The sequence below is a fragment of the Corvus kubaryi genome, unplaced genomic scaffold, assembly GCF_017639235.1.
Source record: "Corvus kubaryi isolate FWS band 111438036 unplaced genomic scaffold, C.kubaryi_AGA036_p1.0 133, whole genome shotgun sequence".
Lineage (NCBI taxonomy): Eukaryota > Metazoa > Chordata > Aves > Passeriformes > Corvidae > Corvus > Corvus kubaryi.
In genome coordinates this window covers 22,560,660-22,578,180 of record NW_024580667.1, presented here as the reverse complement: position 1 = coordinate 22,578,180, position 17,521 = coordinate 22,560,660, and the positions used below count along the sequence as shown (strand labels likewise).

Here is a 17,521-nt window from a genome sequence, read left to right as displayed (position 1 = left end):
CCTCAGGAAAAGAGAAAAGCAAATTTCTGTTCAATCAACAACCAGTTTAATGGTTCGAACAACTGCAAGGTACCCACCTGATACAAGAGAAACCATGGGAAGCTAAAGGCAAGGGAAAAAAAAAAAAGCAGATGTGCTTGGAAAATGGTTTGGGACCAACTGTTTCCAAAAAGCTTAAAAAATTAAAAACTTTATTAGAAATGGTTGCTATTGGGTTTTGCTTTTGTTTGTTTGGATTTTTTAAACTGGTCTCATTTATTAGGTAGCAGCAACATGGTTTATTAATAGCAGTCAAACTGCTGCTTGACATTAGAAACTTTTGCGTGTAGAAACTCCAGTTCTGTTGACTGGCCATGTAACGGCTGTCAGAACCTAATAAGCTCACCAAATGTTGACTCTACACCATACAAACCCACAACTCTGCATCAAGCATGATGAAACATGATATTTTACGCCATTTTTCAAACAATTTCTCAAAAACTAGGAAAAAAAGCTGCAAAGATGGAAACTAAAACATTGGAGCACAAATGCTATTTCATGTCTTAACTGTTCATAACCTAACTTTGGTTGCTTGCTGACAGAAACAGCTGAGGTGAAGAGTAAGACCAGGTAGCAGCCCCGGATATCCAGGTCTACACAGAGTCATCACTGACCAGACGCCTCCCAGGCTGCCTCCAGATGGGACGGGTGTTGCTGTTTCCCTAAGCTCCCACCCTTGCCGTGCCCTCACTTTATCAGGGGAGGAGACGCTCAAGTGCCAAGCTCTGCCTCGCCCTGCTCCCTCCCATCCGACCTCATCTCTAGGAGAGGAAACCCAGGTGACTGAGCTGGGCAGGAGCCACAACAGGACTCTCACTTCTGCAAGCAGAGGACCAGACCTGCTGAGAGATACCATGGGGCACGCACCCCTTATTCTCCCAAACAAGAAAAACTGCTTGAAGCCCGCTGGCAGTTCTGTGCAGTGATGCGCCTGACCTTATTTCTGCTGGGAATGTTTCTCCCTCCCTCCCTCACCAATTCCACCACGCTTGTCTGATGTTTCCTTTTCTGCTGTGTCAAATTCAGATAACAAGTTACTTGAGGCAGGGATCTGTCGAGAGCAGTATAGCTCATCTGCAAAGGATTTGGCAGGCTGTACAAAAAATGGAGCGGAGCAGATGACCAGCCTTTAAAACAAACACAATTTCATTTATTCATAGTTTAATGACTTACTAATTCATTGCCTAATGTATTATTAGCAACACACTTTAAAAATCAGGCTTTGACCCTCAAAATTCCTTTCTAAAGGCATAAATAGTTAAACTAAGTTCTTCCTTCTGCAATTACCAGTCCATTGTAATTTTCAAAGTCAGAGGTCTCCAGCATTAATGGTGCTATAAAATTAAACCTGACACTTTTAATAACTTTTTCCTGAGTACTTTTCAACTCCAGTAAATCGTAGCCAGTGCAGCTGCCTGAGAAGCATTCTGATCTCAATAGGATGAAGCATCCTTGACAGACAGGGCGGCCCTTACAGTCCCGGACAGGCTGTAGGGCAGGGTCTGTGGAGAGGCAAGATCTGCAAACCCCCAGCACAGCCCTGCTCCCTGCACAGGAGAGCAACACACAGTGGCAAGGCTTGTGAGAACCCCACAGAGCCTAATGAACAAAAATACCCCCCTGTAAGGCTAACACACAGCTGATCTGCTGCCAGGAGCAGGAAGCAGAGAAGAGGGTTAGGAAAGAGAGCAGAGTGGATGTACACATCTTGCTTCCTTTTCTTCCACGTGTATCTCTAAAATTGAATACGATAAATTCCATTTGTTGCTATTTAATGACACAGGTCGAGCTCTCTGTACCAGCCATGCATCACATGTCTCATATGTCAGGAAGACTTGCAGATTGGTTGTCGAGCCAGCAAGACTGCTGGTCCAGGGTGGTGGTGATACCGAGTGAGTTGGGAGGCTCCTCTGCCTCGTAGCTCTGCCTGCTCCTGCCTTCCTTCTCAGGCAGGATGCACACCGAAGAGCCACCAGCCACACTGCAGCTCAGGCAATGTCCACGTGCAGAACGTCAGGAGCTACTTGATGGGAAAGGATGGGAGAGGAACTCCTGAGGGAATGTGGGGGAACAGGAGGGGCTTCTCCACTATCCAAGTGCCAAATGGTAACACCCACGTCCCTTCCTGCCTTGGCAGTCGCACATCAGGACTGTCTCAAATACCTGTATTTCCCTTCAAACTATTCTTGTATTTCTCTACACTCTCACCCTCCTTTGGGGATAAAATTTAAATCCTGCCTCTTCCCACCAGCTCCAACAAGAGTTCCCTGCAGCATCATATGAATGTCAGGCAGAGTCTTTACTGAATTCAGACCTAGACCATTATCCTAAAAGAATCATTGTGGGATTAAAGGTGTTTAAAAGAGTATCAAATAAAGCCCAAAGTAATTGTTCTGTTTCCATGTTTTAAAAGGCATGTGGTAGGATGCAGCAAAGTTTCTTCCTGATTTTCCGAAGGCTGGATGGGAACTGCTAGTACTACTTTAACCTGGATAATTGCTAAGCACACCTAGCAAAATTAGCAGTGTAGTATTTAATTTGTACCTTTGCTCTCCTTATGCAAAATTATGCCAGCTCTCTATGCCACCCAGACCTTTTTAATTCCCTGTTGGATCTTCAAAAATGCAAACAGTTGCTTTGAAAAACACCTCCACCTGCCACACTGAAATAATTCATCTTCTGTCTTCATACAACAACAGAGAGAAGCTGTTTCTATTAATATCCCTCTCCTGCTCCAGGCTTTGTGGTCTCAAAGAAATTCAGGTATACTATTTTCAAATGAATTGACTTTGAAACAATGATGGCACTGAAGTCAGATGCAGATTGCAATGTCCTTGAAAGGCAAGTAAAGCATGAGCTGGGAGTAAGAAACACTGAAGAGACTCAGCGGAAGGAAATTAAGAAAGTATGGAATTAGAAAGCTAAAAGTGCTATGTGTTGGTTTGTATTTTTTTCTTACCTTTACTTCACAAGTGATTTATCTGATGTGGAGAGGTCCTTTATTTTTTTTCCCTCTGTCAGCTGTTGGTAGCATTTTGAAAACCATCAACAACTTTGGAATTTTGGTGACTTCCTTTTGATCCCTCCAGCGCACTCAGATGCTCTTTGCCTCTCTTTACCTTCAAATCTCTAGTATCAGAACTCCAATGTACATCCCACAGGCCACTTGCAGCCTCAGCAGCTGCTGCACAAAACCCAGAAATGGAATTTTTGACTGTTGCTGTCCTCAACAAAACCACCTGTGCCAGGATCACAGTAAACATCTGGGTCCTGAACAGACTGGAGCTATCTCATAATTAGAGCCTGGCATGTACTCAAGCATGAATTAAGTAATGATGATGAATTTTCATCACTCTTGTGATTCTGTGAATGTAGGACATATTCCATCATAACTGTTGAACATAAAGCTATTGTTTTTCAGACAGTGTATTATAGGGGCCCAGCTTCATGTCCTGATAAACGACCATCTATGAGCAAAGCATCCAGAGAATCTTTTTATACCACCTTGTTTCTGCCAGCTTTCTGTTCTCATCCAAGCTGCATAACCAAACATGCATGTTTTGCTTCTTTAGCCTATCTTTCTCCTTCTTCCATTGCCAACAGTCCTCAAAGAAAGCTGGAAAAATTCCTTCCTCAAAACAAACATGCTTTTTAATCTACTTTGTTTCACTGAATGTTTGTGTGGGAGCTTTAATTTTGTTTTTAAGTATTATAACAAGAATAGAGAATTTTATATAAATGTACTTTGCCATTACAAATATGCTGAAAGGCTGAGTAAAGTGTCTCAAAAAAGCGAAATGCTAAGTAAGAAAGCATCAAGCTTCCTTTTATAAATCTATTTGGTAATAACAACCAAGTTCCAGACTCAGCTAGAAACTGAAAACAAAAGCCAGGAGAAGAATTACCTGGTGTTTGGAGAGACAAATTCACGTATGTATCAGCAAAAGGATACAAGACGGGTAAACTTTGCCCTCCCACACAGCAGAAACCTGCCTGAGAGTTCGGGCATTTCTCAGAGGCAGACAGGGAATCAGAAAAACCCACTCAGCTTTCAGCTCACCATATGAATTACCAAATGAGTCTTTTCACTGCAGTAAATCTGAAAATTGCAAATGCTGAGATAATGGAAATAGAGATAAACCAATTCAATTACAAATCTTCCACAGCAGCAGGATACAGAGCCATAAGAAACATTTCAGTTTGGTGGGGCTTTTCCACAGCAGTTGCTTCAGTAGGCACCATGCCTGTGGTAACACGCTAGGTAAACGCGGAAAGAGGAAACAAGTCAGTCACACAATGCACTGGTTCATTTGGTTCATGGGCCAAAAGCTGATACAAGACTGGTTTTACAAAGCTCTTGTTCAAACACTGGCATGTGATGTGAGGTAACCTAAAATGACTGGCTAAGTAACACAGGGTTACTTGGAGACAAAACCAGCAGCCCAGGACAAAATAGTGACCAAAGGAAAGGACTTTGTCCATCCCAGAAGCCAGACACAAGACTGTTTACAGAAAGGCTGCAATTTATCATTTGATATTTTTAACAATGAGCGTTGTAGTCTGAAGAGTAATTTTTAAAATCAACTATGTGTATTCTCATCATTTTCTGTTTGGATAAATTATCTTGATGTTTCATATGCAAAGCCACCCTCCCTTTAAATTCATCAGATGATAGGCAGGAATTGAAAGAAAAGGAAGATACATTTCTGGCTCAACAAGAATTGAGACTATAAAAGAACTAGGACAGTCACTTCTTGGTGCAAATTTTCTGCCTGCCACATGAAGTGCTGCAGGCAGAAAGAGTTCTAGTAAAACTGTCACTTAGCAAATGCCTCAAGCATAGGAAGGGTGACAGCCCTGAAATAACAGCACAGGTGAAAAACAAGAGCTTACTTTCAGCACAGCGGTGTGGCTCTCAACTTGCCAAATACATGTTTGCCCAGATTATCAATTTTAAAAAGGCAGACTGCTGCCAAGCAGCATTACACACCTAAATCTTCAAAACCTGGCAGTACCATGCTGCACTGTGCTTTATCAGCTCACCACAATTTGAGCGCCACATTCTACAAGGAAACTGCCTTACCCTGTGTCCTGAAAGGGATTTAACTGCCTAAGGCACCATCACACCAGCTCCTACCAAGCTCAAACACCACCAACCTTCACACAAAGGCAGATGTGTTTGGGGATGGCTATCACAAGGCTTCTCTGTTTCAGCTTTCTCCCATGCTGAAACTCACAGCCAGTTACACCTTTTGTGTGACCAAATTTAACATTTAGTCATTGCAGCATGGTTTCATTGTGCCCAAATCCCTGCTGCTCCAGGGAACCGTATGGGAAGCCCAACAGCCAGCTCCATGGCCCTGGTACACCACAACTCAATTAGCACTTCCCGTCAGTCATCAAGAAATGTAAAGCATTATTACAAAATCTCAAAAGCCACAGAAAGACCAGCAGAGACAGACTGAGGATATAACTAACATCCAAGACTGCTTTAAGTAAGGGGATCCATTGTCTGAAACTGCCTACACTGTGCAGGAAGTCAACTTCCAAGATGATGATTCCATCTCTACCTGCACCCAAGACTGTGTGCTTTGGGTGACTGTTCCACAAGGCATGAGGAAGCTGCACCCATGGTGCTGTTAAAGGCAATGTTAAAGGCTGGACTTCCAGACAGTTTGCATCACCACAAAGCTGCATTCCTATGTGTGGCAAGCCAAGTGGCTCATGCTTGAGCTATGCAGTTGTGGGGATAAGTAACTAGAGAGGTCAAAATAGCCAACACAGTATTGCAGGGCTAACTCAAGAGACCTACAAGCGATTAATCCATATAAAAGCATTCAAGATTCTGTTCTTTCTGTCGGAAATGAGAGCTGCTATTTAATGGGACAAAAGAAACAATGGAACTAAGCTGGATACTGTAAAACAGTAGACTCAAAGTTCCAGATGAAATGCAGTGTTTCAGATACTGAAAACCTTAAGAAGTTGTTGGAGCTGACACACAAACAACAAAATCCCAAGTAGCTGGCTTGATCTTCTTCATTAAATGAAAAAGTGAGTGACCCAAATGCCTCCTGCTCCCAGGCATTGGCCAACACATCAGCTTAGAGCAAACACCTTGAAGACAACACAGCCAGCGTTACATGCAGACACCCCGTCCCTGCTCTGTGCTGTTCCTTTTCTGCAGAAGTTCCCTGTTATTTGATATGCACAAGGTAATCTTGCAGTTTGGCTCTCTTTGGTTGGAAGCATGGCAGACAGCTGTGCCAGGCACTCTTGCCAAGAAAGTATTCTGAGACACCATGATAATAAAACCACATTAAAGTAACAGGCTTTTTTCTTCTTTCATATCACTAAGTATTTAAATCCAGGCAGGGCTTTCCCAGCTCTGCAAGCTTTAAGTATATCTACCCAAAGTCCATAAACTGAAGAGGAGACTGACAAGTATGCAGCCCATAATCCTATGAAAAGTCATTCTAAATGTGTCATCATTTACTATTTAATACCTATTTTTCCCTGAATCTGTTGAAAGATATCCGCCCAGATCACAGTTTTCCTACTGTAGTTCAGTAACTGCCACTAAAATCAATGAAAGACTGGGGTAGGTGACATAAGAGAGGTTGCTGACAGTACCAGAAATTGCACGTGGATATGGATATGAAGTCAAGTGGTTCTTGGTTTTTTGCTGTTTGGTTTGGTGTTTTTTTTTTTTTTTTTGGGGGGGGGGGTAGGGGCCAGGGGGAGGAGTTGTATGTAAAAAAAAAAGAAACCCTCTTGTTATGAACTGTTTTGGGACACAATCTTTAAGCAAAAATAGCTTGGCTAAAAATAAGATGTAATCAACCTTGATGTTGAACAAAATACTAAAATATTTTTCCTCAGATTCCCAAAAAGGCAGCTAGCTCCTTTTAATAAGGAAGATACTGTTGCCATCTCTGAACTTTACTCCCACTAGTTTCACTAGATTCAGCTGTTTCAGTAGTAAAATAAAGATTTTGTTTTAGGCCAGAATATGCTAAGAAATGGATGTCATGCAGGTGCTCCCAGGAGCTGTGACAGTACATCCCCATAGCAAATATGAGCAATCCACTCCTAACTGCTTAATTGTGTCTGTTCAACTGCAGCTCCCATCTTTATTTTTAAAATTTTAAACCTCATGTCAGGAAGGACATGCCTACTTTTTCTACTTTCAGCAGAAAAGCTGAAACTAAAGGCCAGCAAGTTAATACCAGGCAGAGGCATGCCCCATTACCAGTAAAGGCCACCTGGGTGCCGTGGATGTGCCAACAACCTGCAGATTTCAGACCTCTCACGTGGCTCTCTCCAACTCTATCAGCTACATAGAAAGTTGCCAAGTAGTAAATCAATGCATTCATGCTCAGACCTGCCTACCTGCCAAATTAACAGAGGCAAACAGAGCACTCTGCCACATGGAGAAAGACTTTTTGGGTTCCCAAAACTGAAAATCAAGTGAACCAAGGACAGAAGCTACAAAGGTAAGAAAGTGCAGGCAAGCTCACAAGAGTGTAGGAATGGGGAGGACACACAAAACAGGTCCTTCCAGCTGCCCACAACTTTAAAATGTCCCTTCAGAATGCCTCAGGATGTTCCTGTTTGTTCTTGCAATAATCCAACTCACCCCAGTGATGCTTGGAGATGGTGTGCGAGTTCCTTTCCCCTACATCTGTGCCTAATTTGTCACTACAGGTGAGCCAGCTTTCAAAACTTCAAAAGCCTGCCTGTCAAGAACAGAAAGTCAGGGAAATGTAATGTAAAGTTTGGGCCCAAATTGTGAATAAGACTGAAAATCTGGAGCTATTGAAAAGTGACTGAGGCTGAAATGGCTACAGGATGCTACCTGTACTTAAAATACCAGCACTGCATACATATTTACTGAGGAACCACATGTTTTCCTTCTTTGGTTTGCAGATGTTTCTTCTTTCTGCAGAGCATTAAAATTGTGTTTGAGGAGAGGAAACAGATGGTAGCTGTAATAGTGGCGCTTTTCCAAGGTGGAAAGAAACTGTTATAGTGGGGCTTCCACAAGCTTAGGGCTGAGAATGTCAGACTTGTATTGCCTGTTTGCATGAATTAGACAACACGTCACTGCAAGGCTTCCAAATGATGCAAATGTAGGGTAGTGACTGACATCAGGAGCTGGTGCCTTAACACTGTTTCTGTGTCAGTCAGAGCAAAGGGAGTCCTCAGCAGAACCCCCATGGCAATGATATGGACAATGCATGAGGTCCCAGGTCAGAACTATTCATCATCTCAGGCTTCAACCTCTGAGCTACTGTTCCATGGGGAGGGGAAGCTCTGTCCATAAACAGAAATTTGTGGAAGAGAGTTGAATTTAACACAGCAACGACTGAAAAAGAAGAAGGAAAGTAAAAACTATGTCCAAATGAACAGAAATTATGCCATTATCCATCAAAACAATAAACATGGACAAAACCAGGATTTTTTTTTAGTATCAATAATAATGTCACAGTTTTTTTCTGAAATAACCTCACAATTCTAATAGAAAATAAATTTTAAAAAAACCCAAACAAAACCAAAAAACCACACCCAGAGAATTTCTTTAAATAATTTCTGCCTTATTTTATGGATTTATATGAGAACAGCAAAAGCAATTAGTCTGGTCATCCAAGTCCAGGTGGCCATTTGATAGAAGGAAAGTGGCTGGGAAGACTGAGGAGTGGATCTGCGAAAAAATTAAAGAAAATGCCATGGGAACACCCTTTATAGCTGTTGGAAAAGGGTAGGGTGCAATGTTATTTTGAACTGTGGAACAGGAGTCAGAGCATGAATATGAAGCAGATGATAATATTAAACTAGGGAGCATGATTTTGGTAGCTAAGTGTGTTCAGAAGTAGAAGACACGTGTTGGAGGATAAGGTGAAGGTGAGGAAGATGAAAAATAATCAACCAAAGCTTTGCCAGAGAAAGCTGTCTGGATTTGTGAAATGTGGCAGAGGAAGGCACTCGAGGGATCCAGTGAGAGGATCACACACTCATAAGAGAGTAAGGAGAGGTCAGTAACGTACCATGGGGGCTGGGAATGTGAGTAAATCAGAATTTGGTCAGAGAAGAGGGAGCAGAACCGCTAAGGCAAGTGCTGCTGTGGCAGTGAGGGATGAGTAGCCCAGAAAGGTTGTGTGAGTGCCAGACTGACACAGGGGACTTGCCAGCAGGAAAGCAGCCAGAGGCATAAAGGCTGTTGTGGTAGAACAGTGAAAGATTACGGACACACCCAGACCTACCATTCCTAACCTCAGGCATTGGGAGATGCTAGGTTAGGAGCTGAGCTACTCCAGGCTTCCTGGCCCCCTGACCCAGTCACAGGAAAGACCAGTGCACCTCAGAAGGTAGAAGGACTTTCCTTCTTAACATCTTAACATGCCCCCTTCTCTCTGTTCAGTGCACAAGGATTTTAGGAGAATCCCTCTTCTGACGCAAAAGCTTAAAACTACCTGGGATAAATCTCAGCCTGCCTACAGTATAATTCAGAAAAAAAAAATACAAGCTAAGGAAAAACAGTTTTTTGGGTTTTTTTTTAACCTAGAATCCTACAAAGGAGAAAATTCCTTGATGCCTGAAGGTGGACAGCTGCACCAGGGGGAAGCCAGGGTAACCTCTGCATTTCAATTACTCCTGAGTAGGGAGCTATTGAAAAAGTCTGAACATGATCTTGGGCTGTTAAGGAAATCTTTGTTTACAAAAGGTTTCTGAATCAACAGAACTGCTGTGAAGCCAGACAGGATAATTTGACCCAAGGACAGTGTACAGCCCAAGCATGGGAGACAGTGACAGAGAAACAGTCTAAGCAACCTGAAAGCAGCAAGGGAGGGAGGGGGGGTGAAGGAAAAGGAAACCTGAAACAGTCACCTGTAAATACAACCACTGGCTGTAGAAAAGTGCTGCCTTTGGCCTGAGAATACCCACACAAGGATTATAATGGAGAGGAAGAAAGAGAAGGGGGAGGAGAGGGACCAGCTAAACCACATGAACATGAAACTGGCTGTAAAGGCTGCCTTTTCTCTCTTTTTTTTTCCCCCCCCCCCCCTTTAAATATGCAAGTTTAACAAGCTAAATACCAGCACATGGTCAGAGCTGCCAGCAAGTATGAAAACAGTGTTCGGAGCTGCTGGTGGCTACATGAAGGTCACAGTGTACCTGCAGCTGCACAGCTGAGAGACAGGCGGTGTCACAGGCAAACCTCCCACTCTGGAGGCTCCCTCTCCTTCAGTTCAGGAAGAAAAGGCTCTCACATTCCTAATCAAATCCACCATACATTCGTAAAATTTATCTTGCCTCAAAAAAGCTAGATCAACATTTTCATGGGAGTGGAAAAAGTAATGTACAAATTACTAAAATAAACTGCAATAGACAGTATGCCCTAGAAAATATCAGACTGGCTTTCTTATTAAGAAAATCAAAACAGAAAACTAAACAAATATCCAGACATTTAATAAAGACATATTTTGAAAATAGGAAGATAATAAATAGGAATAAAAAGAAAGGAGAAAATAGTGTGCATGTGACCTTTACTTGTAATTTAATGCTTGTTCTTGTCAGATCCAATCTTGTTTCCCCCCCAGAAAAATGTTATTGAGAAGGTAAAATACCTTTTTTCCCTATCCAAGAAAACAGATGCAGCTGATCTGTTCATTCCATATTTGTCATTTAATCTATGTGTTCATCAGACTACAGCATCAGCCATCTTGCTAATTATCTCCTTCCACCCCACGGAAATTGAAAAAGATGAGAAAGTCACCCTTAAGAAATAGAGGACTAGGAAAACAGGAAGATAAATTCCAAATTTTGATACTGCAATGAATAATACCTTATATATTCTGTATTTTCAAATCACTGTTTTGCCTCACATGACAATAAGATGCAAGACTTCTGTAATCTGTCAACCAAGAATAAAGGGCAAACCAAACAGTTTAAAAGGATGCAAAAACCACCTCTCTTGTCTTTCCAGGCAACTTTTTATTCTGAAATATGTTCACATTCTGCATAAGCAATAGCCAGGAAAACATTCCTAGATCTAATCAAAGATCACATTATCATGCACTGCTTCTTAGTTCTAGTTTTGAACACACAACCATTTACATTTTCAACAAATAAAAGAATCTCAGAAATTGTCATAATCTTTCTACAGCGCTAAAACTGTTTTAGCAGATCTGCTCTAGTTTTTAATCCATACAGGTGTAAAACTAACCACGATTAATTCATGCAACTCTTCATTCTCATGAAAGTGCAATTTATATCCACCCAAAATACTGGCTTGCAGTGCTTACAGTTAGCTGAGCTTTTCATTGCTTCATATTAGACCCGTTTCACTAGACAAATCTGTAATTCCCCCAATTAAGGTACAGTGCAGTCAGATGAAAAGGGACTCAAGACCCATTTAGAGTATATGACTGGGCTAAGAGCTACCCAAAACTACTCAAGATGATGTTCTAAAGCATGCTTCAGGAATATCTAAGCACTAAAAAATTTTAATTAGTGTTAATATCAACAAAAGTTTAACCTGCTGACAAAAGCTCGTAATGTTTTCTTTCCTATTAATGAGAGCATGCATAAAGAAAGCTAGTCAGATTGCCAGGATTTTCTGTAAATCCTACAAAATCCCTAACAGCATCCACACAACACGTTATTTAAGACCAGCAGCTCCTCCTACCAGCGCACTGGGAAACCGCATTTAATCTTTGCATCAATTCTTCTAGGGCCATTTCTTCAATTTTCAGCCAGCATCTCATTCTCAGATAAAACAAAAAGAATCCACAGCAAACATGCCCCCCCTCCTCAAGGATTAAAGGAGGCAGGGGAAAAAAAAAAAAAACCCCAAGCCAGCCCACTACAGCAGTGCTTCGCAGCCCTGCATTTTAATCGCTCGGCACGGATCCCCTCGGCACAAAGGGAGGCAGGAGCCCACGTTCCCTGCTGGCAGCGCCTGGGTGAGGCGGGCGCTGCTGGCAGCCAGAGCCGGGAATGTTAATGACAGCAGGACCGCTCAGAACTTCTCTCCCCTCTGCCGCGTGTGGGCTTGCCCGCAGTGGAGTCCTCACACGCCAGGATTGATGCGAAGCGCTGAGGAGCCGACGTATGGCCAGCGCTGGGAAGGGCTGCGCTGCGTCCCGCGGGAGCAGCCGGAGCTCGCAGAACGCCCCATCCCCACTCACGTGAGCCGGGGCTCCCCCACCTTCCTGCCAGTTTGCTGTCAGGGTGAGCAGCTTGGAAGGCAAACGCCTTCCCAGTGACAGTGCCAAGGAGATCCCGCTCTCACCAGCCCGCAGGATGGCCTCACGTTCGGTTTGGAATGGTCATTTTTGAATTTCCTTTAAACGCTGTCGTATTTCCTTTAAACACAGCTGTCTTCTGGACTCTTAGGAGGAGTTTGCTTTAATGTTGTGCCACAGCAGTCTTACAACTCTGCGAAATTGGTATTTCCACAGCAATTGTATCCCCACCTAAGGCAAAGGGGTTTTAGAGCCGGGCTCCGTGGACCCCACAAGGTGTATGGAGTATACACAACAGAACTGCTGCAGAAGGCAGCCAGGAAAACCAAACCTCATAACCAGTAAACTTCCATTTACTAAAGAGGGTACAGTACCACTGGAAAACTTTTAGGGACACAGGAAAACCTTCAAGACTGAAAGCAGTACAATGCTTCTCTATACAACTCCTCATAACTGGTTTTCAGTACTTTTATACAGACTGTTTTACAAGTTTGAAACTATGATGCTTTTAACACTTCTTTTTTAAGATCATCTTGATGCCTACGAAATCTCATTGTTGTCACATTTTTGCTAATGGTCAGTTGAATTCTCCCACTCTTCTAATCCTCCTATTGGTTTTATCTATTTCCTCTTATTTTTTAACCACAAAAATAAGCAAATTATCCATGGCTAAAAGAAAAAAGGGATGTTTTTCTTTATGTTTAAGAAGACTGTGCTATGTTATTTAAGATGAAGATTCTTTTCTACAGATTGCATACAGCAGGTAAAAACAGCAGCCCTTCCTAGGAAAATAAGTGGATACCTATGATGATTTGTTCATAACTCTCAACAATACCATTAGAGAGGACATGAACTAAAACAAAAAGTTTTTAAGAGGACCCATCAAACTATCTGGGCTTCCTCTGCCAATGAAATTAATTTAGATAATTCATTTACTACATTAATTTACATTATTTCCACTCAAAATATGGCCTACAGCAGTTCCATGTATTATATATGACTAGAGCCTTACATGTTTCCATTTCAATCTTAACAGAAAAGACAGAATGAAGTCTTCAGTCAAGCTTTTCCATAACAAATTATAACCACTGAAAAACAGGATTTGTAGGAACTTTGTATGCAAAAAGTATTTTGTTTATGTGACTGTCATTTGAGACTGCATTTAGGAAAGGAACAAGTGATGGGCAGCAAAGCCATTATTACCAGGCCAGGCTTGGCCATTCTGGGGGTGAACCAGGAGGAACAAATGAATGAGAAAAAGTGTGCAAGTCTGCAGGTGCACTTGGATAGATGAGGCTCATTTTGAACCAAAGGCTGTGTGACCGTATTGCATCCACAGTCAGCCCAGGGAGAACTCCAGATGTCAGATAGTCCATGGGATTTGTTATGGAGCAAGTTAAAGGCCTGAGGCATTTTTGCATATGCAGAACAGCGAATTTCACTTGTAAGATTTCACGATTTCCTGGTGCAGTAAGAAGTGCAGCAAATATATTCATTTGTAAGCACCTACTGCAAGGGAAGATGCTAGTTCAATCCCAGCTTTCCCTGAGTATCCTGCCTCAATTCAACAGTAATTTCATATTTTCCTTGGAGAATCAGCAGACTGCTTAAGCTTCCTGTATATCAAAGGTCCATCTTTCCGTGGAGTTTCTCAGTGAAATAACCAATGAAAAGGAAGATAAAAATGTAGTGAAGAATTTTACCACATCAACCGGCCGAGTTTCAGAATCACAAGCACATAATAATTTATAGTTGTGCAAAATGAATGGAGAACCCAAATATGTTAGTTAAACCTCAGTTACACCAACACTGCCACTTTATATAGACTTTCTACACCTTCAAACAAATTCCAAGCATGCAAGGCATGAGCAAAGCATCCACGTGAAAGGTTCAGTTAGATGGGTTGAAAGTTAGTTTACTTAGAATTGGGTTATTTGTAATCAGGTACTTGTTTGATCATGTTCATTCATGGAAATCAGGCAACCTTGTCTTCCTGAGTAAGAAGCTTTGGCACAGCTTCTCTACTGAATGGAACAGAGAGTATTTTCAAGATACTTAACCAAATGTGGGATTACGATCTCTGCTGGTTTGAAACAGGATCATCCATGGTTTCACGAACAACCTTGAGTCAGACTAAAGAAACAGACCTTAAACTAATTAAAATCAACTCTTAACAGAAAGACCCAACTGAGCTTCCTTGCAACATGAATCAGTCCAGTATGTGACTGTGAGCTACCTAAGGAATCAAAACAGTCCTGAAAATACAACATCACTATAATTCAGGGAAGAGCTACTGCAGTTTTCACTCTTTTGAAGTTTTTACTTGATCCCCACACCCCTGCAGATCATCATGTCAACCCTGTTATGGAATTAAACATGCCATTTCAGTCCCACACATCTTACGCTTAATTAAAATATGATAGTAAAAGAACAGATGCTCAGTTCTAACAGTGAGAGTCAGTAAATACAGTAGGAAATGTTGTCATTTTTCAGGTACAATATGATTATTTTGAATTATTTTTTTAATTAAAAATTCAAGCTGCTTCTAGAATTCTGATTTTTACCTTCTGCTAATGTATTACCTTTAGCAAAATATCTTCACTAGTCCCAGGCAAGCCCCTGCTGCAACAAAGGAATTCATACAGAAATTTGAGGAGTACACAGCCTTTCAGTCCTGTCTTACATGTTTAAAATGCACTGGAAACTTCTTTTTGTCAAATGGTCTGTACTCCTGTTTCTTTCAGTGAAACTGTGAAGATAATAAGCAAGGAGCAAATATATTACAGAATTCAATCAATCGATTTCCATGGCTGCACGGGTGTAATATTTGGCCTGATTTGTATTGACTTTTTCCTGAACTTCTACTGGATTTGAGAGCCTCAACAACATTATCTTTTCCTTCAGTCCTCCACTTTGCTCTGGTTTTGGCTGTAGTCTTCAGCAAATCCTGTTCAAACACAGCAACATCACACATCTTTTATTTCGAAACAGTTTCACCCAAATAGGATTACCTAGTTTTTCAAGAAATTGTGGCTATTTTGAAAGTGTTCCAGAAGTAACACACAGCTGTCCACTCATGTGGGGGAACCAAACCGGTAACCAAAAGTCATTAACACATAGTCATGTAATGAGTTTTTCTAGAGCAAAAGATACTTTCAACAATATACCTAAAGATTTCTCTGCTAACTTTACACTGATCTCCATAACATCAGCCATCAGTGAGTTCCAAAATTTAATTACGTGCTGTGTGAAAAACTGTTTTTGCTTAAACTACCTTCCTGAAAGTTTTCTGAGTGCCCCAGTTTCTCTTTTGTGAAGCAGTGGGAAAAAAAAAAAAAAAAACCAAAAAAAAAGAAAACAGCAGGAAATAAACACTCTCTTTTCACATCCCTAAGCCATTCATGACTATACAGACGGCCACTGTAGGTGATATTATGTCTCCTCCAATTGCCTGATTTCCAGACAGAAAATTTCCTACACTAATTAGTTCCTATTTGTATAAAAGCAACCCCATACCTCCAACTGCCTTCACCTCTTCCACGTACACTAATTCTACTCTAACAAAGGGAACAAAACTGGACATGGTACTCCAGAAGTAGGCACAGCTGAGATTACTCAGTGACATAAGGATTTTGTGTGACATAAGGATTTTGTTGTTCTCAGTTTCACTCTCAGCAGTTTGTAATGTTTTGTTTGCCTTTCAGACCAACACTGAATGCCAACGGAGCTGCTGCTGTTTTCAGGGAGCTACCCACAGCCAGTCAAGGTCTCTCAGTGAGGGCAACAGCTTAGCTTACAGAATAGCATTTTCTTTTCTCATCTCATGCTTGTACAAACAATTAACCTCACCTTCTCTACTGATCACTTGCTTAGCACCACCAATTTATCCTCCAACAGTGTGCACTCAGCACTGAATTTTACTATTTGGAATAAATATTTTCACACATTTGCAAATTTTCCGTGCTTTCTTTCTATTTACAGTTCATTTAGAATTATGTTGAATAGCTGGAACCCCTGCAGAAATCCCTGAGTTTTCTCCACCAGTAACTCCCCCTCCATCCAGCGAAAACTGACCACCTAAAGGAACTATTTCTTATTTTTCAATCCATTACTAATCCACAAGAGGGCTTCCAGTTTAACCCATAGGAGCTTAGTTTCTCTACAAGCCAAAGAGCAGCTGCAGCAGAAGAAAAATTATGTACTGATTTAAAGCAGGACTACAAGGAATAGAAACACACAGAGGCTGCCAGGCCGCTTTGCACGGCTGCATTGGATGCCCTACTGCATCGCTTGCAGCAAAGGGAACAGGCAGAGCATATGGATGGTTGTGCCTATGCAGCTGAATCCCCTGCCAAACATCCCATACCGCTTTCTAGTGATACCACATGGTCAACATCAGGCAGCCAACTCCACACGCTCTTTTCTGGATGGCCCCAACACCACAAAACTCTATATATAGACTGTGTGAGCAGTGAAGCTACAGCATCCATGTCACCACTGCTCTCTAAAGACACTGCAAACATAGCCAGGGTGACTTACCTAAGCTGGGCTCCTGCAGAGAGGGAAGAAACCCATTGAATGTGGTTTTCACAAAGTTAAGTCCTCTCAGGTCCTACAAAAAACTGCCACATACACCCACTGCACAAGAGCGATACTGATCCCCAGCCTTAAATAAAAGGGAAAGAAAAGGGAAACAGGACAGTTGATATGAAAGATCCAAACAGAAAATGCATTTTTAACATTTCAACCTCCTCTTGGCATGAGTTCTTCCTTCATGAAGAAAAGGGATTTTTCCCTTTTATTTCCCTGAATGACTGAGTTCTCTTGGTAATCAGCCCAGTTAGGCTTTATTATGTAAAGCATCTGGGATTTGAAACTGGGATTCATAAGCAGAGATGGCAGTATTCTGGTTTTGGCAACACCTCACTCTTTCACAAGGAGAAAATTGTTCCTACATTCACAATCTTAAGGAATACAGAGAACTTAGGAAATACATAGAGGAAGAAGGGGAAACAAAAAATCAAAAGTTTTTCTTCTTACAAACTTGACACTCATATGAAGCCAGAGTATGGGCAAGGTTCATTCATACAGGAACACAGACTAAAGAAGCTTTCAGATGTGCAAGGACAGTTAACAGAACAATTCCATCAACATTAGGCCTTATTTAATTTATGTATTATTTTACCAAATCTTCCTCAAGTCCTCAGTGCCTTCTCAACCTCAATAAATTTTCTTTT

General features: G+C 41.6%; 1 protein-coding gene across 12 annotated transcripts in view; it reads right to left on the bottom strand.

Moving 5' to 3' along the window:
* Positions 1 to 17,521, bottom strand: part of MCF2L (MCF.2 cell line derived transforming sequence like) — a 157,121-nt gene that overhangs the window by 112,161 nt on the left and 27,439 nt on the right. The window contains exon 1 of one of the 12 annotated variants that reach the window (XM_042038936.1): positions 11,726 to 12,140. The exons of 10 other annotated variants lie outside the window; for them this stretch is intronic. In XM_042038936.1, the coding sequence (XP_041894870.1) occupies positions 11,726 to 11,804 (79 nt within the window). In that variant the 5' untranslated portion in view covers positions 11,805 to 12,140. Of the gene's footprint in view, positions 1 to 11,725; positions 12,141 to 17,521 lie in introns of those variants that run through there. One more of the 12 variants, XM_042038997.1, reaches the window with a different exon arrangement.